A 24,624-nucleotide genomic window follows, 5' to 3' on the forward strand; every position below is an offset into this window, starting at 1 on the left:
TCGACCACATCTCCTAGCCCCACCGGTGGATTACTACTTGCAGCTGAACCCAAGGCAATCTAGACATAATCACCCAAACTCATACAAACCCATTAAGACTAATAAAGACTGTCTCAAATATTCATATTTCCCAAGAACCACTATCGATTGGAATACTCTACCATATTCAACCACCCTTCAAGCTAATCCTGTTAAGTTTAAGGAAGAGGTGCTGCAACACCTGAGGAACGGCCAATAAACAGCAGCACTACGCCCTGGATGGTTTGCCCCAACACAAATTAGAAGTGTTATCCAGTACAAGAACAAGAACAAGAACAAGAACAAGAACAAGAACATCAATCAGCCTCATCACTCAACACATTTGGTATCTACTGGCTGCAAATACACCCGATATAATAAATTTAACATATTCACCTGCTGTTGGTGCAGTGCCTCCACTGCCTGGCCTGCTGCAGCATCTGCTCCCGTCTTCTCCTTGATCTGGTCAATCGCGTCGGACGCCTCCGCCAGCCCTCGCGCCGCCTGGACAAGGTGGTTCAGGGGTTACTATTGCTATACATACTTTATTTAAACTTATGGTGAGTATGTGAGGGGGTGCTCAAGACAACTAGTGTTATTACTCAAAACATGAAACAAAGACAGGAATAATGGTATGCCTGTGGAAAGGGGTCATTGGGTTTAAGGTCTGCTATACATACTTTATCTAAATTTAAAGTGAGTATGTTTAGGGATGTTCAAGGAAAATAGTGTAACTAGTCAAACTTTATCAAAACTCAACTTTCACCACAAAGACATGAATAATGGCATGCCTGAGGAAAGGGTTCATGGGATTTAAGGTCCAAACTGTTATTGACACTGCAGAATTCTAAAACTAGTCGATGAAAGAAATACATTTTTTTCACTCTTTGTGACATGAAGATGATGTGTAAACAGACATAAACATGCATTTTCAAATACGTTGTATATATCATACATTAATTTCATACATATCTTGAGGAGTCTATATTTCTGTTCCTTAAACCAACTTCAACTACTACATCAGGTTAGACAAAACATGAGAATTTTAGTTTTATTTGGGTTATTTAAAAAAACATGCCAACAATCAGTGCAGTAACATATGAGAACACCACATGTGCAGGTTAGAGTTAGACCATGTGCACAAACTGCCACCACTAGTCCACTCTCCTGGTGGGGAGGAAGGGCATGTTAGGGTTACTGATCAGAAACCTGATCTGATTGGTTAAGCTGTTAGACCGTTAGTGCTTCCATCCCGGGGTTACTTAAGGTCGTTGTCATGACAACAAGCCTACCTTGTCAGCTTCCTTTAGGGGATCCTATAGGTAAGCATGAGGAGGAAAATGGCATCTTTACAACTATAAATGGACTATTGATGTATGGACAGCATTAGCAGCAGCGTGGCATTTTACATGTACATGTATTACACTGTATAATGAGCTTCTATGTTTAGAATATAAAAAATTAGCATGTTTAGCTTGAATTGGTAATGCAACAGTCAGTTTTAAATATCAGCATATTAAAGATTAAAATTATGATGTAATGGTTATACTAAGTGTCATTTTTCTGATTGGTAACTATCATAACTACATGTAAGCATCTCAAATGTAAGAGGATCACTAATACCTGTATTTACCAGTCACTTTGCTACAATGTGCATTGCTACAATGAGAATAAAAGTCTTCTGTGCTGTACTGCTGGCTATGACCCCTTGCATTATGCACAGTTTAAGTACCTTGGTGGCTTCTAGACCTTTAAAAAAATTGTCTTCCACGCATTGTTGCATATTGATTCATAGTTAGGATAATCCTGCTCTTCAAGCTCTTTTACATAAATTCACAGTTAGGAAAGATAAAGCCTCTCCAACAAGATCTCTTCAGTGTCACTGACAAAAACTACTGGATAGTACAGTAGTTGAAACCTCTGGCCGTTTCTAAAACTATATCCCGTTGCTTGAGTAACTACTTTTTCGCGCATCGTATTACCTGGATGTCTAACCTACATCAACGCAGTGTTAAGTACAGTTTGTGCTTACCTGAGCCTTGCTGATGGTGTCCAGCTCATTAGCGACGGCTGCCTCCTTGGCCAGCTCTTCCCTGTGCCGTTTCCTGGCCGCCAGTTTGGCCTGGAGTTTGTCTTTCTGCTCGTCCAGCGAATCCTGGAACCTTCGCTCCACCAGCCCAGCCTGCTGCATGTACTGGGCTACTACCTGGGCTTTCTCTTCTTCTGTTAGCTCAGGGCTGGACAGCAACTCCTGGGGTGGACAAACAGAGTTATAGATACATGTAATCGCGTGAGGTGCCGGTGCAATGGCTGAGTGGGTAGAGTGTTCGCCTCAGTATGTTGTGAGTTCGATTCCCGGCCGAGTCATACAAAAGACTTTAAAAATGGTAATGCTGCTTTCTCTGCTTAGCACTCAGCATTCGGGAAAGAGTATGGGAGTTGAACACAAACGATTACCAGTGGACTAGCCCCCTGCTGTAGTTATTGCATTGTGTGGCCCAAGGGCTACTGAAACGGAGATGGGCGCCGCCCTATGCGCCATCAGGTGCGGGAAGGACTTTAACTTTAACTTAACTAACGGGGTGAGGAAACAAAGTTACATGTACTGGGGTGGGGAAACATGCAGGTTACAGTTACATGAACTAGGCAACTACCAGGGCCTTCTCTTTTTCTGTTAGCTCAGGGCTGGACACTAACTCCCGGGGTGGAGGGGGGGAGTTGTGGGGTTACACTTGGAGTTACATGTACAAAATGTAGTAATAGTGTGGTCATGTTCTGACTGGACTAACATTACGAAAAGTGTGGAGACAGATTCTGGCAAGACCTATTTAATGTTCAAGCCTCATTCTACCTTTTGAAAATCAAATCACTTAAATGCAGCATAACATAGATGCAGAATTCCTTAGCATGTATTCTGAGGATATTGCAATGGGACAGAAAAGGAGTAGCTACTTGTATCCCTCCCAATTTTTTACGTGACCCTCAAAGGGTTAACTCACATCAAGGGTCTCCATGTGTTTCCTGCGCTGGTCCTCAGCGTCCAGCTCATCGATAACCGCCATCAGAGCCTCCTCCTCCTTCTGGTCATCTGCCTCTTGTTGTGCCTGGAAAGCTGCAGACGTGACAGGAGAGGGTTGTGGACTTGTTTTGTCATGGGACTTAAAATATGTAAATACAGCAGACATTGTGTACCACATATCTATGTAACTACCACTCCAGCAGACACATTGCAACAGGGACAGAAATAGAGATAATATTACCTGGTATGTGTAATATACTTGGAGTTAACTTTAAATGCAGGAGTTCTAATGCAGTGTCCTTGAAATATTAAAAGATTGATCACCAATCTCGGTGTACCACGTTTAGTACTTAAGGTAAGGCTTATAATTTAGACCTGTATTGAATTTTATGAGAATCAAGAAACAACATTTTTTCAACAATATGTCAAAATGGACAAAAAATAGTTGAAGAAGGACACACAGCTGGTAACCAGCTCAGTAACTCTACAACACTTTGAAACTTCAAAAAGCAAACCAAAGATTTCCTTGGGGTCCCAATGTGGTGTCCTTGAAATATTGAATGATGGAGCGTCAATCTCAGTCTTAACATTTGATTCTGATGTATGGTTAAAAAATTTAATTAAAATAAAAATCAAGACCTGTCTTCATGACAATCAAGAAACAATAGATTTTTCTCAACACAGTCTGTCCAAATAAACTAAAAAAACAAACAGTTGAAGGATACACCATACGCAACCAACTCAATTACAACTTTGAACCTTAAAGAAGCAAATCTAAGATTTCTCAGCACCTTCCAGGATGAGCCTCTCCTCCTCCGATCCCTGCTCCACTCCCTCGGGGATCTCCGGCCCCTCCGACCGGCTCCGTGTGCGTCGCTGTCGCTGTCTCTGGCGCATCCGGTCCTTCATGTTCGACTTCTGGCCCCGCTGGGCGTCTGACTGCTGCTGACAGTAAGGTCAAGGTCAGCAGGGTGTTCAGCAGAAAATCTCCATGGAAGGGATATCTTACAGAAAGTCTGTCACTCATGGTGTATAGTGATCTACCCTAGGCTATTTCTTCTGCATCAAAAACCCTGCTCTTATATTCAAGGCCTTCAAGCCTTTAAAAAAATGGTAATCCAGTGATTGATTGACTGAATCTAGTGGAACCATCAGTCCTATGTTTAAAGAAAGATATGTTTTGTCTTATTCTGTCTCAAGACAACAAAAACAACAGGTCTAATTTTCTTCTTCCTCCGGAATCTTCCGTTTAGCAAAGAAAACAAAACAACAACCAGGTTTTCCTGCTTTCTTTGAACAAGAAGTTAAAAGAGTTCAACAAATTTTTCTACTCCATCCAAACATCGATCTAGAGTCACCCTCATATTATTTGAGTCCTAAATTTCTGGTACCTTCTTCATGTCCTCCAGCAGCTTGTCCGTCTCCGCATCACTCCTGCCCATCTGTCTGTTCAGGGCGCGGATCCTCGCCTCCATCTCAGCATCCAGCTGGGCCTTCCTCCCGCTGTTTATCTCCTCCTGGGATGGGAATCAATCAATCAATCAATCAATCAATCAATCAATCAATTGATAATCTAATTGATAAATTAGTCAACCTAACCAATAATCAATCAATAAATCAGTTAGATACTGTAACAGACACTGTAACCTTCTCACATAACCTTGATTGCAAAATATCATCAGTAACTTGAAATCAGCTACTACACTATAAATTTATCATTTACAGAAAAAAGTTAGACAATTCCTTAAGAGTTATTACATGTCTTGATAGGAATTAAAACACAATATAGCTTTTGCTTTTTATAATACTAGCTGGACAGCTAGTACCAAATCAATTTAGTTTCTGAGGTAAAAACCTAATGAAATAATATTTCAAACTGAATGCCAGTGTAGGATAACATTTGATTTTAAATGACACCTCACCTGTTCCCTTGCGAGTTCCTCAGCGAAGGCCTTGTTGAGCTCAGCGATCAGCTGCTCCTGCTGTTTGGCCAGCAGCATCAGGTCCTGGTCCAGCTCATCATCGGATGGGAGGCTGATCGCCGGGACTGTCTCGTCTACATCCACACCTGCCTCCAGAGCCTCTGCTCTCTGCCTCCTACAGACACAGATGAGAATAATGTTATCACATGGGAACCTGGTCCAGCTCATCATCGGATGGGAGGCTGATCGCTGGGACTGTCTCATCTACATCCACTCCTGCCTCCAGAGCTTCTGCTCTCTGCCTCCTACAGACACAGGTGAGAATAATGTTATCACATGGGAACCTGGTCCAGCTCATCATCGGATGGGAGGCTGATCGCTGGGACTGTCTCATCTACATCCACTCCTGCCTCCAGAGCTTCTGCTCTCTGTCTCCTACAGACACAGGTGAGAATAATGTTATCACATGGGAACCTGGTTCAGCTCATCATCGGATGGGAGGCTGATCGCTGGGACTGTCTCATCTACATCTACTCCTGCCTCTATTCACCTGCAGATTGAAAGCTCATTGTTGAACAAGTCTGATTTACGTCCAATTCTCCTCCAGCACTTCTACTCTATGATTCCTACACTCGTACAGCTGATAATAAAATTTCCTGTTCTGTTTCCTACCAGAGCCAATAAAACAAAGTGAACCAGATAGCAGAAATATCTCAATTTGTCTTGCATTGTGCATACTACATGCAAACAATTGGTAAACAATTTCCACAATCTAAACTCCATATGTACAACTGTACTTAAATATAAGATGAAGTAGCATTGTGTCTTTAAGACAAAAGGCACAAACAAACAAGACGAGACTTACTGCAGCAGGGCCCTCAGCACTGCATGTGTACAAGTGAACTTAGACATAACATGAAGTAACATTTGCCCAGTAAGTTTAAGACGTTAAGTGTGTCTTTAAGACTGTAAGTGTGTCTTTAAGACAAGACTTACTGCAGCAGAGCCCTCTTCCTGCGGACCCGCTCCTCGCGCAGCTCCTTACGGACCTTCTTCAGACGTTTCTGCTTCTCGCTCTCAAACTGTTCGTTAATCTTCTGGATCTGAGGACATCAGAAAAAAGCACAGTTCAGCAAACAGTCTTATTATTACACATTTTCTCTTATTCATAGTCAATTGCAAATAATGGAGGAGAGAAATGAACACAAGGTAGATGAGTGTCCAATTCTGCTGTATTCTAAATTTGCTTGGCAATGCCTATCTCTTAAACCAGGCAGCACAGTGTGGTAATTTTCCTGTGGCAGTAGGGAAAAAAGTCATTATGAAGCCTGAGCTGGCTGCAGTAGAGTCTAGCACAGTCTCATAGCACTGTGAAGAAACTTTGAATCTTCTCAACTAACAACATCATCATCATCATTCACTGGGTTCTGCATCTATTGTCTGGAAAGTCCTATAGTTGCATTCAACAACACCTTCAACACAAACAGCACTGTCACTGCACAAGAACAGCACTGTCACTGCACAAGAACAGCACTGTCACTGCACAAGAACAGCACTGTCACTGCACAAGAATTCATAACATGAAGAAAAATCAAGGATATCCCAACACTAAATCAAAGTTTGATGGAACAGTAAAGAATGATACAAAGACTGTGTACCTTTTGTGCCGACTCGAGCATGGCCTGCTCCCTCTCCTCATCAGTGGAACACCTGCGCAGCCTCTCCTTCAGCTCAGCCTGTACCTGCTGGATGGCCTTCTCCTTCTCCTTCTCTTATAATAGATAAGTTAACATTAAACCTAAGACTGTACCTTCTGTGCGGACTCCAGCATGGCCTGCTCCCTCTCCTCGTCAGTGGAACACCTGCGCAGCCTCTCCTTCAGCTCCGCCTGTACCAGCTGGATGGCCTTCTCCTTCTCCTTCTCTTATAATAGATTAGTTAACATTAAACCTAAGACTCCCCGTACCTTCTGTGCGGACTCGAGCATGGCCTGCTCCATCTCCTCGTCAGTGGAACACCTGCGCAGCCTCTCCTTCAGCTCCGCCTGTACCAGCTGGATGGCCTTCTCCTTCTCTTATAATAGATTAGTTAACATTAAACCTAAGACTCCCCGTACCTTCTGTGCGGACTCGAGCATGGCCTGCTCCCTCTCCTTGTCAGTGGAACACCTGCGCAGCCTCTCCTTCAGCTCGGCCTGCACCTGCTGGATGGCCTTCTCCCTCTCTTATAATAGATTAGTTAACATTAAACCTAAGACTGTACCTTCTGTGCGGACTCCAGCATGGCCTGCTCCCTCTCCTCGTCAGTGGAACACCTGCGCAGCCTCTCCTTCAGCTCTGCCTGTACCTGCTGGATGGCCTTCTCCTTCTCCTTCTCTTATAATAGATAAGTTAACATTAAACCTAAGACTGTACCTTCTGTGCAGACTCGAGCATGGCCTGCTCCCTCTCCTCATCAGTGGAACACCTGCGCAGCCTCTCCTTCAGCTCAGCCTGTACCTGCTGGATGGCCTTCTCCTTCTCCTTCTCTTATAATAGATAAGTTAACATTAAACCTAAGACTCCCCGTACCTTCTGTGCGGACTCCAGCATGGCCTTCTCCCTCTCCTCGTCAGTGGAACACCTGCGCAGCCTCTCCTTCAGCTCCGCCTGTACCAGCTGGATGGCCTTCTCCTTCTCCTTCTCTTATAATAGATTAGTTAACATTAAACCTAAGACTCCCCGTACCTTCTGTGCGGACTCGAGCATGGCCTGCTCCATCTCCTCGTCAGTGGAACACCTGCGCAGCCTCTCCTTCAGCTCCGCCTGTACCAGCTGGATGGCCTTCTCCTTCTCTTATAATAGATTAGTTAACATTAAACCTAAGACTCCCCGTACCTTCTGTGCGGACTCGAGCATGGCCTGCTCCCTCTCCTTGTCAGTGGAACACCTGCGCAGCCTCTCCTTCAGCTCGGCCTGCACCTGCTGGATGGCCTTCTCCCTCTCTTATAATAGATTAGTTAACATTAAACCTAAGACTGTACCTTCTGTGCGGACTCCAGCATGGCCTGCTCCCTCTCCTCGTCAGTGGAACACCTGCGCAGCCTCTCCTTCAGCTCTGCCTGTACCTGCTGGATGGCCTTCTCCTTCTCCCTCTCTTATAATAGATTAGTTAACATTAAACCTAAGACTGTACCTTCTGTGCGGACTCGAGCATGGCCTGCTCCCTCTCCTCGTCAGTGGAACACCTGCGCAGCCTCTCCTTCAGCTCTGCCTGTACCTGCTGGATGGCCTTCTCCTTCTCCCTCTCTTATAATAGATTAGTTAACATTAAACCTAAGACTGTACCTTCTGTGCGGACTCGAGCATGGCCTGCTCCCTCTCCTCGTCAGTGGAACACCTGCGCAGCCTCTCCTTCAGCTCTGCCTGCACCTGCTGGATGGCCTTCTCCTTCTCCTTCTCTTATAATAGATTAGTTAACATTAAACCTAAGACTGTACCTTCTGTGCAGACTCGAGCATGGCCTTCTCCCTCTCCTCGTCAGTGGAACACCTGCGCAGCCTCTCCTTCAGCTCTGCCTGTACCTGCTGGATGGCCTTCTCCTTCTCCCTCTCCACGTCTTGGATCACCTGGTTGATGGCGGCGATCTCCTCCGCACGCAGCTCATCCTCAAGCTGGACCGCCTCGCGGGTGAACCGCTCAAGTAGGGTTCTGTTGGGAAAATGCATTTGATCAATCACACAAATTATTAGAAAGCGCAAAATATGAAAAAATGCCTTTCTTCTTTGCATTCAGAAAAGTTCTGACAGCCACACAGGTTTTCTCCTTTCTGATTCGTTGCAGTCTTGTGGAAACCCCGTTACGAGGATAGCGGGCAGTTGGAAATCAATATTGTCCTACACACAAGGCCTAAATATTTATTTTTGTTTGAATAAGGTGATTGGTATACAATACAAATCTTTGAGTGCGTAGTTTGTAACAGACTTCCTTTTCCAGAGAAATTATGTTACTCTACAGTTGTTTATTAAGGTTAGACATATGTTTAAAGACATTTCGATCTTTACAACTGGCTAAGATTCCGGCATGTAAGAACACTCTGAACACAAATGCAGCTCTGAGTGCAATGCTTTGTGCAGAGAATTTGTGTCTCATTATGTATGATCATACATGGTCCAAACAAGCAATATGCAGAATGAACGCTTTAGAATACTTTGGTGTTACAGATGGTTGCAATAAAACTAAAAGAAAATAAGCATATTTCAAAATAACGTTCTAAAAACATTGTTTGTCCAACGTCCAGGAAACTTTCCCTGAGAGCCAGTTTGGCTTACTTGCTGGCAGAGGCCTTGGTTTTGCTAAAAGCAAACTACTTGTATATGTATGTCTTTTTTTTTTTTACTCAATGGTCACCACGTAACAAGGCCTGAAGGCCACTCAAGGTTACAGGTTACATGATTGGAACTGTAACAGCATTTCTTCGCCCTAGGTCAGAAACATAATTTGCAAATACATTGATTACGTCAATTTTTTCCCTTCCACATCAGATTTGAGAGTATCATCTGAGGACATCAATGACATCATGTTTGTGAGGTCTAAAATCACACCTGGACTTCTCCTTGAGCTCCTCCTCAGACAGCTCCGGCTGCTGTTTCTGCTGTGTGACCTTGGTGGCCATGCCTGCTGTTCCTGCTGTCCCGGGGACAGCGTGGGCCAGCAGCTGTGTCTGCACCACCCCTGCTGTCGGCTGGCTTGGCACCGCGGAGGTCAGACCCTCCACGGTCTCCACCTCACCGATGGAGATGGACGGGCCAGCAAACTGGGGCAACAGCAGCAACTCAGTTGTTACTATCACCCATTGTTGGGTATTCACAAATCATCACTTACTACATATCGGTATGAACATCTTTGTCAGTTAAAGATGGAGTAAGTTTCAACACCTGCTAACCTTGTATAGAATGAATGGATGAATAAACTTTATTACACCACATTTGTACATGGCAAAAAATGATAAATCAATTCATACAATCATATTCTTCTCATCTCAAGTCTATAACTAACGGTACAAGAATATGGATGTAAATGGCATATTGACATACTGTGATATGCAAATTTAATGTTTCAGTCAGTTACAATACATTCTCTCTTTTTTAGAGCATTACATAATTATGTATTGTTACATAATTATGTATTGATGAATGACAGTTGTCATAGAAAGAAGGCTGTATAGGATTTCTCAAGTTGCAGTCAAAGTATAAACTTAAATGTGAATCATTGTTAAGCTTTTAGAGACTTTACCTTCATCAAGTAAAAAGCCTTATAAAATGTTAGGCCTCTGGCTTATCCTGCTCCTTTCTTTCTTCCTCTTTTGGTATTCTATCAGAAACGTTCATGACATCTACATGTACATCTATAACAAAAAGGTACCTGTAGTGGTGCGAGTCCCCTGTGTACTGTTTTAGCTGTCTGTGTGGCAGCCGCTCCCGTCACTGTGGAGAAGAGCTGCGCCCCCTCCACGGACAGTTGGAACTGTCCGCCGCCCTCCAGCATGGCTATGAGCTGCTTCAGGAGCGGGATCAGCTCACGACTGGAGGCGGGGGAGGTCAGGTCGTCCCCGTAGACGCCGGAGATGGTGGCATCGTAGTCTCCAGCAATGACCACTGCTCCTGTCAGAACATTCTGGGCGCAATGGGAAAACTTTGTTAATTTCTTTCAACAACAAAAATTGTCAGTATTGGCTATAGTGCTGGACCTCTGGGAAGAGTAGCCAAGCCAATTCATTCATCAATCAAACATGATTATGTCCTAGTGCTCCATTCCCTTCCAGGAAAAAGAAAAGAAGACAAGCAGACTGCATGATGACATAACCACACATTACTGTCATTTTGATATAGTAGATTTTAGGACGAATGCACTTTTCAAACAATTCCAAAAGACTTTGTAAAGTCGACTAAACAAACCACCCACCTTAGCCTCCAGCCCCAGCAGCTCTGCCTTCTCCCTGACATACTCCAGAGCGGAGTGTTCCTCATAACCCTAACCTAACCTACCCTAACCTAACCCAACCTAACCTAACCTAACCTAACCCAACCCTGACCCACCTTAGCTTCCAGTCCCAGTAGCTCTGCCTTCTCCCTGACATACTCCAGAGCGGAGTGTTCCTCGTCCAGGTTCTCGGAGCGGCTCAGGATCTGATCCTGCAGCTCCGCCTGCAGCCGGGACTTGGCCTGCCGGTATCGCTGCAGCACCGTGGCTTCTGCATCAGGGTTCATGGCTCCCTGGGGGGTGGGGGGGAGATAATAACACTGTCAGTAACATGTCCCCTAACCCTAACCCTGCCGGTACCGCTGCAGCACTGTGGCTTCTGCATCCGGGTTCATGGCTCCCTGGGGGGTGGGGGAGATATGATCACACTGTCAGTAACATGTCACCTAACCCTAACCCTGCATCAGGGTTCATGGCTCCCTGGGGGGTGGGGGAGATAATAACACTGTCAGTAACATGTCACCTAACTCTACCCCTGCATCCGGGTTCATGGCTCCCTGGGGGTAAGGAGAGATAATAAGACTGTCACTGTCAGTAACATGAAACCTAACCCTAACCCTAACCGGTACCACTGCAGCACCGTGACCTCTGCATTAGGGTTCATGGCTCCCTGGGGGGTGGGGGAGATAATAACACTGTCAGTAACATGTCACCTAACCCTAACCCTGCATCAGGGTTCATGGCTCCCTGGGGGTAAGGAGAGATAATAAGACTGTCACTGTCAGTAACATGAAACCTAACCCTAACCCTAACCGGTACCACTGCAGCACCGTGACCTCTGCATTAGGGTTCATGGCTCCCTGCGGGATAGAGCACAGAGTATCAAAATAAACTGAAGCTTAATGATGCAGAACATTTGGACAGAAGATATCAATGGGGTAATCCTTTCAATAATGAGAATTGGCTGAATTGTTGAAAGCTTAAAAGGACAAGTAAACAAAACAGCTATACGGAGATGTTAGTAACTTAATAAATAAATAGCATAGCTAGAATTAAAAATGGGTTGTGATTGTCAGTCTTTTTTTCTTTTCATGGGTGTAATCTGTTGAGAAACTTCCAGTTCCTACATCCTGTCCATGTTCTTTCAACAGCATCTTTTGGATATAAGGATTTAGTGTTAATAGTAGCTTTTTAAAGTGGCACAAGCTTATTCTCAGTGCAGTTCATACGTACCTCCAGCTCCTGCATCCTGTCCTTGTACTTGTTAATGAGAGTTATGACTGGCCTTTATGTATTTATTTCCTGTACAGTTTGTCCAAGCAAACAAACAAACAAACAAACAAACAAACAAACCTCCAGCTCCTGCATCCTGTCCTTGTACTTGTTCTCCTCCATCTGCAGCTTCTGGAAGAACTTCCGGATCGTCTCCGCGAACTTACGGTGCGCCTCCTGGTGTCGATCCTCCCGCTCTCGCTCAGCCTGGTTAACTGGAGGGGCAGAGATAGAGAAGGAATGTCAGATTCAAAACATATATAACTAAGAAACTTAGGTTTGTCAGTGTGAGATGATCTGACATCTATAGGGGCCTTTTGCCAATCAGCACAGCCTGTGGCATGGGACAGACCCAGGTGGAAGAAAAAAGTCATTGCCTTATGTCTCTTCAGGGACGAGGAAGATATTATATACTATTAAGTCCTATTTTGGGGGAGGGGGCGGGCAAAGTTATAGAGGGAATGTCAGATTCAAACCAGCATCATGTTCGCCTCAGCCACTATGGTTGTCAGTGTCAGACGGATAGTGAGTGTAAGTGAGTGAGATGATCTGGTGGTCATGGGGCATTTCTGGCAATCAGCACAAACTAAGGCGCAGCACAGAACCAGATGGAACAAAAAAGTCTTGGCCTTATGTCTCTCCAGGGACGAAAAAGATAAGTAAGTACTATGATTTGGAAGGAAGATTTTGCTTGCTGTAGACATGATATATTAGACATTTCCAAATGAAACCGTATGTTCTTTTTTTTGAAGTAGAAAATCAAATGTAAAGTGAGTGTGTGAGAGAGTGAGCTAGAGCTTTTTCTTATTGTGCAAGCAGTGAGATACACCCTAGGTGAGGATGGAGTATATTTCTTGTGTAAGCTGATTTGTGAGATGTAACCTGAATGAGTACTTGAATGAGTAAGTAGACTGGTAAGATGTACTGAGTGAAGTATCCTTGTGAGCCATACCCTGAGTGAGGATGGAGAGATGTGGGTGAGTAAGAGTGTGTTTCTTGTGGAAGCAGCCTTACCCTGAGTGAGGATGGAGACCACATCCGGAGGCAGGACCGCCGTAAACTCCTCCTCAGCATCCGTCCTCCTCTGGACCTCCCGCTTCGCAGCATCCGACAGTTTGTGCACATTCTCAGCCATGGTGTCCAGGGAGTCCTCAATCTGATGACAGGGAGTCAACAATAAGACTTGGTAGGTTTAGGAAGAGGCATTGACAAATTGCCTTCCTTTCGATTAAAAATCTTGTCATAGAAATTGTTCTTTACATGGAAATATAAATCCTCAAACCACAGCCTTTACCATGATATTACAAAATAAGTAAACGCTGTGTTTTACTTATAAGATTTCCTGTTGAAGTACATAGGCAATGGTAAAAGGATCAAGGCATCAAGGAGCAAAGACCTGAACGGTATGTGAATTAAATTTTTCAATTTTGTACATCAGTATGATAACGGTACATTTCTTATTCAGTACAGACCTCGGGGGTAGGAGACCAGAATTAGATCCTTATCACTAACATTCGTTTTCACCATGCCACACACACCGACAATGACTGACAGTTAAAGAAGGGGAAGGTAGGGGACCAGAATTCCATCCTAATCATTAACATAACCTTCTTCTTCACTATGCCACACACACACAATGACTGACAGTTCAGGAAGAGGAAGGTAGGGGACCAGAATTCCATCCTTATCAAACATAACCTTCATCTTCACCACGCCACACACATACAATGACTGACAGTTTAAGAGATGGAACAAGTGTTGAAGTCTTGCCTTCTGTGCCGTGATGTTCTCCATGTCGTACATCAGCTGGAACACCAGCAGAGCCTCCTGATTGGTCGCCTCCTCCTCGCGTTGCCGCTGGCGACGCCAGTAGCTCCGCCTAGCAACAAGCTCATCCTCCACCATGGCAACCTGGGAAAGGGAAGATTGTTATCATCACCATGGCAACCTTGCAACACGACGATTTTCATTATCACGATGGCGATGGAGCTCTGCCTAGCAACTACATTGCAACTAATCTAAAAAGGAACAATTTGGTCATTGTGTCATTTACATTCTAATCATTGTTGTCATTTGTATTGAATGTTACATTTTGTTTGAACTACGTAAAAAATTAAGTAAGAAGACCATTCAACAAAGTGTATGCTTCCTATTTTCTTGTGTTCACCTGTGCTCTTTGTCTATTCCTAGGAGAATCAACGCCATTGAGAGAAGCATACAACTCTAGACGATATATCTGTTTTGTCTCCTGGCTTTACCAAGTTGTAACTTTTAAGTATCGAAATACAACAAAACCCAGCTGTACCCCAGTCAATGATAACATTTGACTCACAGCTCCGAGAGGCGGTTTTCTCTTCTTGTGTCCGCCTGAGGAGAGCGTGACCGGTATGACGGTCCCGGTGTCCGGACTGACGCGCACCCCGCTGATCGGACTCAGCTCGCCCGTCACCAGGTCGACCGCCGGAGTCCCGATCATGATCGGCACCAGGCCTGCAGGAGGGAAACTGTCGTCAGAAGGAGCCAAAAATGGAACGGAAACAAGAATGGCCATCAGAGAGAAACTGTCGTCAGAAGGAGCCAGAACAACCATGACTTCCATTCTTATTGACCCAACTTGGTAACATATCTACTAGGAGAGCTGTATTCAAATGGGACAAAAAGTCCTTAAAAAATTCTAGTCTTAACAAGACCATAGCACATCTAGTTCAAAAGATCCAAAAAATGAGTTTCTGCTGCAGTACCAAGGTCACATACTAGGGGGCCCAAAATTGACCTTGACCTTTGTCTTCTCAACACCTACTTACAAACCAAATATCACTGTAATCCATCCAGAGGTTCTTGAGTTATGCTCACTACAAAATCCGGACACACAGACAGACACACAGACACACACACTCAAAACTATATCTCCATTTTTCATGGAGATAACAATGTATTCCAATGGTGCCATCCTCAAACACTTCACTGCAGTGTCACAACTGTTTCAGCACCAAGGGGAGGACAGCCTTCTGCCAGTCGGACTGTGCTGAATACCTTATGGCTGTATTTCTTAACTACACTAAATTTACTTACAAACCTTCACACTTTGGGTCCTCAATGGGAACCTGTAGACCCCATCCTGTTGATTGTGGAGAATTACTAAATATAACTAACTAATTAGCTAACAAGATACCCAACTAACTTTCCCCTTGGTACTTCCCAGCAAAATGATGAACCCAGTTTTCTTGTCCCTGTCAATCCCCAGGATGGGAACCATCTGTTAGGATGATTAATTAGCCAACCAACTAATTAGCTAATTAAAAAACTAACCTTCCCCCTCTGGGTCCCCCTCCATGGTACATTTGTACCTCCCAGCAGAATAACATTCCCAGACTTCTTGTCCCTGTTGCCAGGATGGGGACCCTCGTTAGGATTATAAACTAATTAGCTAAGTCACTAATTATCTAATTAATTAGATAACTAACCTTCCCCCTCTGGGTCCTCCAAGGTCCCTCCCAGTGGAATAACGTTCCCAGATTTCTTGTCTCTGTCTAACCCCAGGATGGGGACACTCGTTAGGGTTATAAACTAATTAGCTAAGTCACTAATTATCTAATTAATTAGCTAACTAACCTTCCCCCTCTGGGTCCTCCATAGTTCCTCTCAGTGGCATGACGTTCCCAGTTTTCTTGTCCCTGTCTATCCCCAGGATGGGGACACTCGTTAGGGTTATAAACTAATTAGCTAAGTCACTAATTAATGAGCTAACTAACCTTCCCCCTCAGGATCCTCCATGGTTCCTCCCAGAGGCATGACGTTCCCAGACTTCTTGTCCTTGTCTATCCCCAGGATGGGGGCACTCGTTAGGATCATAAACTAATTAGCTAAGTAACTAATTAGCTAGCTAACTGACCTTCCCCCTCAGGGTCTTCCATAGTTCCTCCCAGTGGCATGACATTCCCAGACTTCTTGTCCCTGTCTATCCCCAGGATGGGGACCCTCGTTAGGGTTATAACTTAATTAGCTAAGTAACTAATTATCTAATTAACAAGCTAATTAACCTTCTCCCTCAGGGTCCTCCATGGTTCCTCCCAGTGGCATGACGTTCCCAGACTTCTTGTCCCTGTCTATCCCCAGGATGGGGACCTGCAGCCCTGACCCCGCGGGGTCGGTCATCGTCGTGCCAACGAGGATAGGCAGCAGCTGGCCTGTCGCTGCAAACTCCATCATGCCTGGGTAAGTAAATCAACATGTAAACAAATAAACAAACTCCATCATACCTGGGTAAATAGATAAACATGTAAACAGATAAATTAAGTCCATTATTATTTTAGGATAAATAGATATACATGTAAACAAATAAATTAAGTCTATTATACTTGGGTAAATAGATAAACATATAAACAAATAAACAAACTGCATCATACCCATAAGTGTGTAAATAGATAGAGAAATGGATAACCTCACAAAAACACCAATTGCTCAGTTAATTAAAAAAGAAAGAGATCTGGGCTACCTAACTGATATCAACAACACAAGTAGATTTTTTTACCAATAAACTATTCATCATCATCATCATCATCATCATGATAACCGTCGTTTTGAAAATTTTCAAATTCAAAATGATGATATTGAGAGGTGATTACGACATGTCTAATTAACTGCTATTGATTGATTAAAATTGATTTATGGCTAGATGTCTGTACAGACCAGCGGAGCCTCCTGTTGCTGTCAGTATGGCTGCTCTGTCCTCCCTTCTAATTAGTTTGATTAGTATTAATCAATCAATTCTAATTTAATGATTCTATACAGACCAGCGGAGCCTCCTGTTGCTGCCAGTATGGCTGCCCTCTCCTCCCTCCTGGTGAGGTCATGACCTGTGCGGAGCAGCTGGGCCTTGCAGCGTTGCCGCGCCCTAACCAGCTCTCCCAGCGCCGTTTCCAGCACGCTCTGCTCGTGGTGGCAGTTCAGCGACGGGCCGGCCTGCACCGCTTCGGGGCCTGGAAAACAGCACACTTGTTTGTACACTGTTGTACATCATCATCATTATCATCATCATACACTGTTGTACACAGAACAACAACAGTCTTGTACAGACTTCACCGCTTCTGGGATTGGAAAATATCACAACTAGTTGTTTCAACACAGTTGTACACAAAACAACAACAGATTGCATGGTTTCAGGGCCTGGAAAACATCCATGAAAAAGGTCAGTTTAATTGGAACTAGGCTTCATAAAACTTAAAAGTTAAAGTGACCTTGAACCAGTTTAATTCATTCAGCAAGGCTTATCTTCCACTGGCCATGACAGAGAAGACAGAGTAACAGCAACAATATTGAGACACTTAGCAGCAATTAACTTAAACTTCCTCCACACCTGAGACAGGTAGGTACACACCTGAGACAGGTAACAGGTACACACCTGAGACAGCATCCTTGTACTCCTGCAGTGCAGCCAGAACTCTGGCCTCACAAGCCAGCACACAGGCGTCCAGCAGGGCCTGGTACCCTCCTCCACTGGGTAAGACATCTGAACCATCCAGTACACCTCCATGTACGTGTGCAGGTCTGAAGTAAACAAACAAACAATCAGTTCCCAAGTCTTAGACAGGCACACAGGCGTCCAGCAGTGCCTGGTACCCTCCTCCACTGGGCAGGACATCTGAACCCTCCAGTACACCTCCATGCACATGGGCAGGTCTGAAATAAACAAATAAACAAACAATCAGTTCCTGTTTTAGACAAGCACACAGGCGTCCAGCAGTGCCTGGTACCCTCCTCCACTGGGTAAGACATCTGACCCCTCCAGTACACCTCCATGTACATGGGCAGGTCTGGAATAAACAAACAAACAAACAATCAGTTTCTAAGTCTTAGACAAGCACACAGGCATCCAGTGGGGATTGGTACCTTCCTCTGCTTGGAAGAATATCAGAAGCACCATGTACAAACAACATGTACAAGGGCAGGTCTGAAGAATGTCATGTCTGGTTCTTGAAAATCTTGCAGTTGAAACAAAAATGATTATCATCTTGCTGTCCCAGGAAAGAGACAACACTAATGTGTGTTTCATTTTCTTCTTTTTAAAGACTGAGACATAAAGTCAGAAGGAAATGCTCTGTGCTTACTTTCCGCTGAGCGGTTCTGCAAAGGTGTCTCCGGGAATGATGGGTGAGCGAGGGCCACGCCCGCCAAATGTAGCAGTCGTACCGCCCAAGGGGACAACATCACCTGGGGCAGGAAAGAGATGGATATAGATTGCTCCACGTAACTTAGATGTACTGTTTTACTGTGTGTACTGTGTACACATTGCTTATCACAGACATAGGTGAATGGCACTTTTAAACAAGTGCTAACATATTATGTACGTAAAGTTGTGTCACCTATAGCATGGCCACAGATCATTTTTGAGCACCTTTTGGTGAGCAAAAAAGAATTTTGGGTTCACGACACAGAACAAAGTAGAATGTCAGCAAAACCTACATCTAGGTTCAGCCACATTAAAAAAAATTTGTTACACATTAATGCATTATCATTTCCGTAGAAGTTCAAGCCCTACATTGTATATGTGATTGGTTATTTGAATTCTGACAAAACATGCACTTTTCACCACGATGCAGAAAGTGCATAATTTTTATGCAATCAGTATTTTGAACCCTGTATATCATACTGGGCAGGACTTTGTAGAGAGCGTGCTGTCTGAACTGAACTGTATGTGATTGGCTATCTGAATTATGAAGAAACGAGCAGTTAGGAAAGAGTTCCTCACCAGTTTCAGCATCCAGCCCCACCCCCAGGATTGGCACAGGCAGGTCGGAGTTGGGGTCGATCATGACGGACCCCACCTCTATCGCAATGGGCAGGCCCGTCACTGGGTCTGTGTGGGAGCCTGCCAGGGGATATACCACTCCAGTCTGGGGGTGGATGGTCACAGCTGCGATGGGAACATGCAGCCCACTGGGACAGAAAACAAACAGTTTTATTGTTGTAGAAAGATAGAAACATAGTTTCTTTCCTGCAAGAGTTTAGTTCACATATTGTAACATTCAACTTGACAATATTTCTGAATTCAAACTATACCATTGGACAAGTTTTTCTGAAAAATAATAGACACTTCAGATGCTATCCTGCATCCTTCAGTGATCTAAAATAACAGTAGTGCTAATTTTCAGTTACTTTAGATCATTGAAGAAGGACGTTCGCCAGCATATGAAATGTCTGTTATTTCTCACATTGTGAAAATAAGGCAGACTCTACATGAAAATCAGAGTTGGATTTTCTGATCACTTAAAACTTTTTCAAACCAAAGTGTTCAAATAAATAATGAAAGGCTCTGCCTGTGTGGCAGAGGTCATAACCTCTGACCTGTTGGGGTCAGGCATGGGCCCGTTGAGCCGGAGGTCGCTCTTGCGCTGCAGGGTGGTGAGTTTGGTCCGTGTGGGCGCGCCGGTTGCCGGGTCGTGCGGGTACGGTACGTACGGGATCAGGGGCTCCTCGGTTCTGGAGGCCTCACCTGTGGGGAAGGCAGGGAAAAGGTGTTGAAAAGTCTGAAATAAATATCACTTTTTACATATCTTTGTAAGTTCCTACTTTATTGGATGACTCTAGCAATGCTGTTGATAATCAATGCATTTGTAGGACTTCTATGAATAATTTCATTAGGCTGATATTAATCACTGGGTAACAATTAATAAGTCACTGGATAACAGTTCTAAAAAGTGAATTCCTCACATACATGTTGTCAACATTTTGGCGACTGTCAGCTACTCAGTAGGTAATAATGCATTGGTTGCATGTGAACGAAAGTCTTTGATATCAGTGCAGATGACTTTTTAACATTTCTCACTCACTATTTGTATTTCTACATGTAATATGTGGAAGCATTGAAAAGCCACCAGAGACAAAAGCTGATGTTCCCAAGAGCTTACCCGTAGCAGAGTCTGCGGTGAAGACAAGGCGTGACGAGATGGGATCGTATGCCACGTTCCCCATGATTGGCAGGACCCTCCCGGTTTGCGGGTGGACGAACATGTCCGGCGCCACTGGAACAACCTTCCCATCATGCAGCATCATGCGAGCGTCCGTGTTGGGGACGACAAGACCAGAGATAGGATCCTGGTGGATCAGGTCTATGGCACGCACCGCACCGTCTGGGGCTGGGGGGAACATAGTCAATCATTAATGTTAAAATCTAATAACAATTGTAACTAAATGTGATAATTATTAATGACGGGGCCGGAGATGGGGTCCTGGTGGATCAGGTGTATGGCTCGCACCGCACCGTCTGGGGCTGGGGGGAACATCGTTGATCATTGATGTTAAAAACTAATTACAATCATTACTAAATATCATAATTATCAATGACAAGAACGGAGATGGGGTCCTGGTGGATCAGGTCTATGGCTCGCACCGCGCCGTCGGGGGCTGGGGGGAACATTATCGTTTTAAAATCTAGATGATCACTGATGTAATATTGGTCATAATTCTGGGGCCACAGTACAAATAAAGAGTAGAAGTCCTTTCCTTCCCGGTGTGAGTCAATCAATTAAGTCTGTCCGGGTATGCAGCTTGTGAGGTTCGATACAAACCCCAGTATTTTGCCATGAGGTGGTTTACCGGGTATACAAACAAGAGCAAACAAATATTAAACAGAACAGTGACTCACCGATGAGTGCCTCCCTGGCGAGTGGCTGGTTGGTGGCAGGATCCACCAGTTGTGCCCCTGTGCCCTGTCCCAGCACTCCCCACGCACCGACACGCTGGCTCTCCGTGGTGATCTCATGGGACATCCTGCCCAGCAGGGCTCCCACACGGGCGGAGATACTGCAGGAAACAGGACAAGAATAGGTCAGCAATAGGACAACAAGATAAAACAGGATCTCAAGACGATTGCAACTTGTTGGCCGCCATGCTAGACAGAGATGTTTGGAGCAGCAGCATCCATGGCACCTCGTACTACGAGGATGAACTGAACTAAATTGAACAACAGGACACTCTCCAAACACCCTTCACTTGGAACTGGACAGAAACAGGACAATGGGTCATAATGGGTCAATGTAACAACCGGGCTGTGGTCCATCCCAATACTCCAAACACAAGCACAGAAGGGGTTTGCCTACCTTCTCAGCTCCTTGTCGTCCAAGGTCGGGTTGACCTTGCCCTCTGTGACCTTCTCCACAAGGTCGTTCAGACTTCTCATGGCTTCCCTCATGGGTGCACTGTAGGCAACCTGGAGACATAACACAAGACATTGTTAAAATGGGCTAACAGAGTTTTCTTAAAGTCAAGTGCATAATTCATGAGCAATTTTATCAGCTTGGAGCATTACTAGAAGGTTCTTTACATGTTTATTCACAACCAAGAGTGGAGCAATGCCAAAGTGACAGCCGACATTGTCACCTTCCTCAGGGTAATTCACATCGCACTGCAGCTATAGTTTGACTGAGACTTTCTGTCTGGTTGGGAACCTTATCACCGAGTGTCTGATGTTTTGCGTATTTTCCCATCCCCAGCAACAGTTCCCATGGTAACCATGATTACCCCACCTGATGGTCCTCGCGGGCGATCTCGTCGGCCTCCAGCAGCTCCTGTTGCCGCTGCAGCACCGCCTCAAACCTGGCTCCCAGCTCCTTCCTGCGCTCAAGCTCAATCTCCAACTGTCAGGGGGGAATACACACGGGCTTTATTCTTAAATCATAACACAAGTCTATCACAAGCCAATGTAAAATAAAAAGTCACTATGTATTTTTTCTTTTAAATGATAAAGTAATAGATGAAAGATGAAGAAGACTGATGTCAATCAAAACTGCAGAAGTGTAATGCAGGCATTTTCAAATCAATCCTTTACTAAATCTATGATGTGGCAAACTGCGTAAGTTGTGCGAAATATATGCCTGTATACTAAATGTATGCGAACAAACTTGACAATGTTGTTTGTCAGTTACAAAATCCTTTACGAACAACATGCAAATTTCCCAGCAGTAAGACCACACTGTTATTTCCCCACCTCCTCCTTCTTCCTCTCGTAGTCTGCCAGGTCCTCCTGTGTGGCCAGCGCACTGCGGCTCCGCAGGTTCAGCTTCGCCACCCACAGGCCCTTCAGGGACTCCGCTTCACCCGCGACCTTCTGGTACAGGGACTTCACCTGGGAGGGGCACAAAGGTCATAGGTCAAGGGTCATAAGTCAACACCACAGGCCCTTCAGCGACTCCGCTTCACCCGCGACCTTCTGGTACAGGGACTTCACCTGGTAAGGGCACAAAGGTCATAGGTCAAGGGTCATAAGTCAACACCACAGGCCCTTCAGCGACTCCGCTTCACCCGCCACCTTCTGGTAAAGGGCACAAAGGTGTCAAGGGTCATAAGTCAACACCACAGGCCCTTCAGCGACTCTGCCTCACCCACGACCTTCTGGTACAGGGACTTCACCTGGGAGGGGCACAAAGGGTCATAGGTCAGGGGTCATAGGTCATCAGCCATAGGTCAACACCCACAGGCCCTTTAGCGACTCCGCTTCTCCCGCGACCTTCTGGTACAGGGACTTCACCTGGCAGGGGCACAAAGGGTCATAGGTCAGGGGTCATAAGGTCAACACCCACAGGCCCTTCAGCGACTCCGCCTCTCCCGCGACCTTCTGGTACAGGGACTTCACCTGGCAGGGACATAACAGGTCATAGGTTAAAACATTATATACTAGGTTAAAAGTCATAGGTCAACAGTCATAGGTTAAAACCCACAGGCCAAAAGTCAACAACCACAGGCCCTTCAGTGACTCCTTCTCACCTGCAACTTTCAGGTTCTTCACCTGACAGGGACATAACAGGTCATAGGTCAACTGTGTTGCTGCTATCTTAGTTTACAAGACGTATTTATAATAAGAATGCTAAGCTGTTCTTCATGTCTTACCTCTTCCTTCTGCCTGCCCAAGATGGCCGTCACCCCGCGGGACTGCTTGGCCAGCTCGTTGTAGAAGTCTTTGGAGGTGAAGGCTTCAAGGTCAACTTGTTTCTCATAGTCCCAGAATTCCTCACTCTTCAGCTCAATTGCTCTTGCTGAAAAATGACAAAGAGAGTTTTTTTATCTTGAAAAATTTCAAAACTATGGCAAACCTGATCTCCACAAAAGTTCCGGAGATGCGAGTAAACTTCATCTTTCCCCATGAACACTGTAAACCTAAGATAATCAGAGCTCCTAGTAAATAACACAAAGATTGACTAAGACCATCTAAGCTCCTAGAAGATACCCTGGAGACTTACTCTCCACAGGCTCCTCCTCTTCCTCGATAGCACCCAGGTTACGGTGGTACTTCTTGACGGGGTGGACGGTGGAGCCCTTAGAGGAGTAGTCATCCATGTTGTACTTCTGAGACAGGAAGCGGTAGTACGGGTTGATGAAGGACGTCTTTGACCAGCCGTAACGTCGGAACAGCAGCTGTGGAAACATAAAAACATGGGGCATCAGTGCTGAGGTTGGATAGAAAAATGCTATTTCTCTTTCAAAACAGGAGGAAAAGTCTTTCAGTATAAATAATTAGATGAAGATCTGTAAAACTATGTAGAAAGTAGTCTTTGGGTGTGTCAACTGAGGGTTCTAGGCACATGCAACTGGGTTATTAATGCTAAGGATACTTTATTGCTTATGCAGCACTGCCTGAAAAGCCTCATTTCCAGGATGGAAACTGACTTACACAGTCCTGGAAATTAAACATGTCCTTCAAAATCCGGAGGTTTCATGCCTGCAAACGAGACGTGTACAGTCCTTTACATGTCCTAGAATCTCGCGGAAACGAACCATTTCTGTGTGCAGGACGTGTAAAGGGCTTGAAATACCCTTACAGATTCCCTTGAAACAACCTTACACAACAGGACATGAGCCGTGTGTTGCATTGTGTGTTGGCGGAATATGCATACATTAGCGGCCAATTACCACCTAATTATCTTTTCCCGGTCTGCCTCACCCAGTGCATCCCTTTTGTCATGGAAAGTGGCGTCGAGAGATCTGACGCCCCTCCCCCCCTTTTTCTGGATTTTGCCCCCCTCCCCATTTATTCGGCAGTTTCTTACTCGCATTTCTTATTCTGTAATAGCACCATATATTTATTCATATTGAAACAAGACAATTTTTATTATTGTTTGTTCGTGTGTATGATAGGTTGAAGTCGCGAGTGCCTTTTGTATGTCAATTAGAATGCCGGCTGGTCTCTTGTTGTCTTCTAATTCTAGTCTTCGTAGGCTACTAGTATGCACTTCTTGACGGCATGCAGGGTAGTACATAGACTCCCTTGCAGTCTTTGGAACGGGGCTGGGTTTTTTGGGGGGGGGGGGCGTTGGTCCGCGACTTTCAACGTTGGCTATGTTCTCTTGTGCCGGGAAAGGGAGTTTGCTGTGGAAGGGAGTTTGCCGTGATAGCGAGTCTTCGGACGGGCCAAAGACTCGCTATCAGTATCAAAGACTCG

The 24,624-nt window shown here is 44.9% G+C and overlaps 1 protein-coding gene across 1 annotated transcript in view; it reads right to left on the minus strand.

The window, feature by feature from the left end:
- LOC118417398 overlaps window positions 1–24,624 on the minus strand; it is a 162,503-nt gene that overhangs the window by 16,351 nt on the left and 121,528 nt on the right. The window contains exons 135-163 of the mRNA XM_035822954.1: window positions 23,408–23,600; window positions 23,076–23,227; window positions 22,177–22,314; window positions 21,716–21,826; window positions 21,290–21,399; window positions 20,836–20,993; window positions 20,099–20,326; window positions 19,536–19,683; window positions 18,940–19,127; window positions 18,299–18,401; window positions 17,593–17,738; window positions 16,985–17,170; window positions 16,232–16,402; window positions 14,524–14,681; window positions 13,962–14,102; window positions 13,206–13,347; window positions 12,273–12,406; window positions 11,036–11,212; window positions 10,902–10,970; window positions 10,362–10,613; window positions 9,542–9,753; window positions 8,438–8,648; window positions 5,956–6,062; window positions 4,960–5,134; window positions 4,429–4,554; window positions 3,829–3,979; window positions 3,018–3,130; window positions 2,051–2,269; window positions 415–522 (exon numbers count right to left, since the gene is read on the minus strand). Coding sequence (XP_035678847.1) covers window positions 415–522; window positions 2,051–2,269; window positions 3,018–3,130; window positions 3,829–3,979; window positions 4,429–4,554; window positions 4,960–5,134; window positions 5,956–6,062; window positions 8,438–8,648; window positions 9,542–9,753; window positions 10,362–10,613; window positions 10,902–10,970; window positions 11,036–11,212; window positions 12,273–12,406; window positions 13,206–13,347; window positions 13,962–14,102; window positions 14,524–14,681; window positions 16,232–16,402; window positions 16,985–17,170; window positions 17,593–17,738; window positions 18,299–18,401; window positions 18,940–19,127; window positions 19,536–19,683; window positions 20,099–20,326; window positions 20,836–20,993; window positions 21,290–21,399; window positions 21,716–21,826; window positions 22,177–22,314; window positions 23,076–23,227; window positions 23,408–23,600 — 4,527 coding nt within the window. The remainder of the gene's footprint in view (window positions 1–414; window positions 523–2,050; window positions 2,270–3,017; window positions 3,131–3,828; window positions 3,980–4,428; window positions 4,555–4,959; window positions 5,135–5,955; window positions 6,063–8,437; window positions 8,649–9,541; window positions 9,754–10,361; window positions 10,614–10,901; window positions 10,971–11,035; window positions 11,213–12,272; window positions 12,407–13,205; window positions 13,348–13,961; window positions 14,103–14,523; window positions 14,682–16,231; window positions 16,403–16,984; window positions 17,171–17,592; window positions 17,739–18,298; window positions 18,402–18,939; window positions 19,128–19,535; window positions 19,684–20,098; window positions 20,327–20,835; window positions 20,994–21,289; window positions 21,400–21,715; window positions 21,827–22,176; window positions 22,315–23,075; window positions 23,228–23,407; window positions 23,601–24,624) is intronic.

Source organism: Branchiostoma floridae, chromosome 6, assembly GCF_000003815.2.
Source record: "Branchiostoma floridae strain S238N-H82 chromosome 6, Bfl_VNyyK, whole genome shotgun sequence".
NCBI lineage: Eukaryota > Metazoa > Chordata > Leptocardii > Amphioxiformes > Branchiostomatidae > Branchiostoma > Branchiostoma floridae.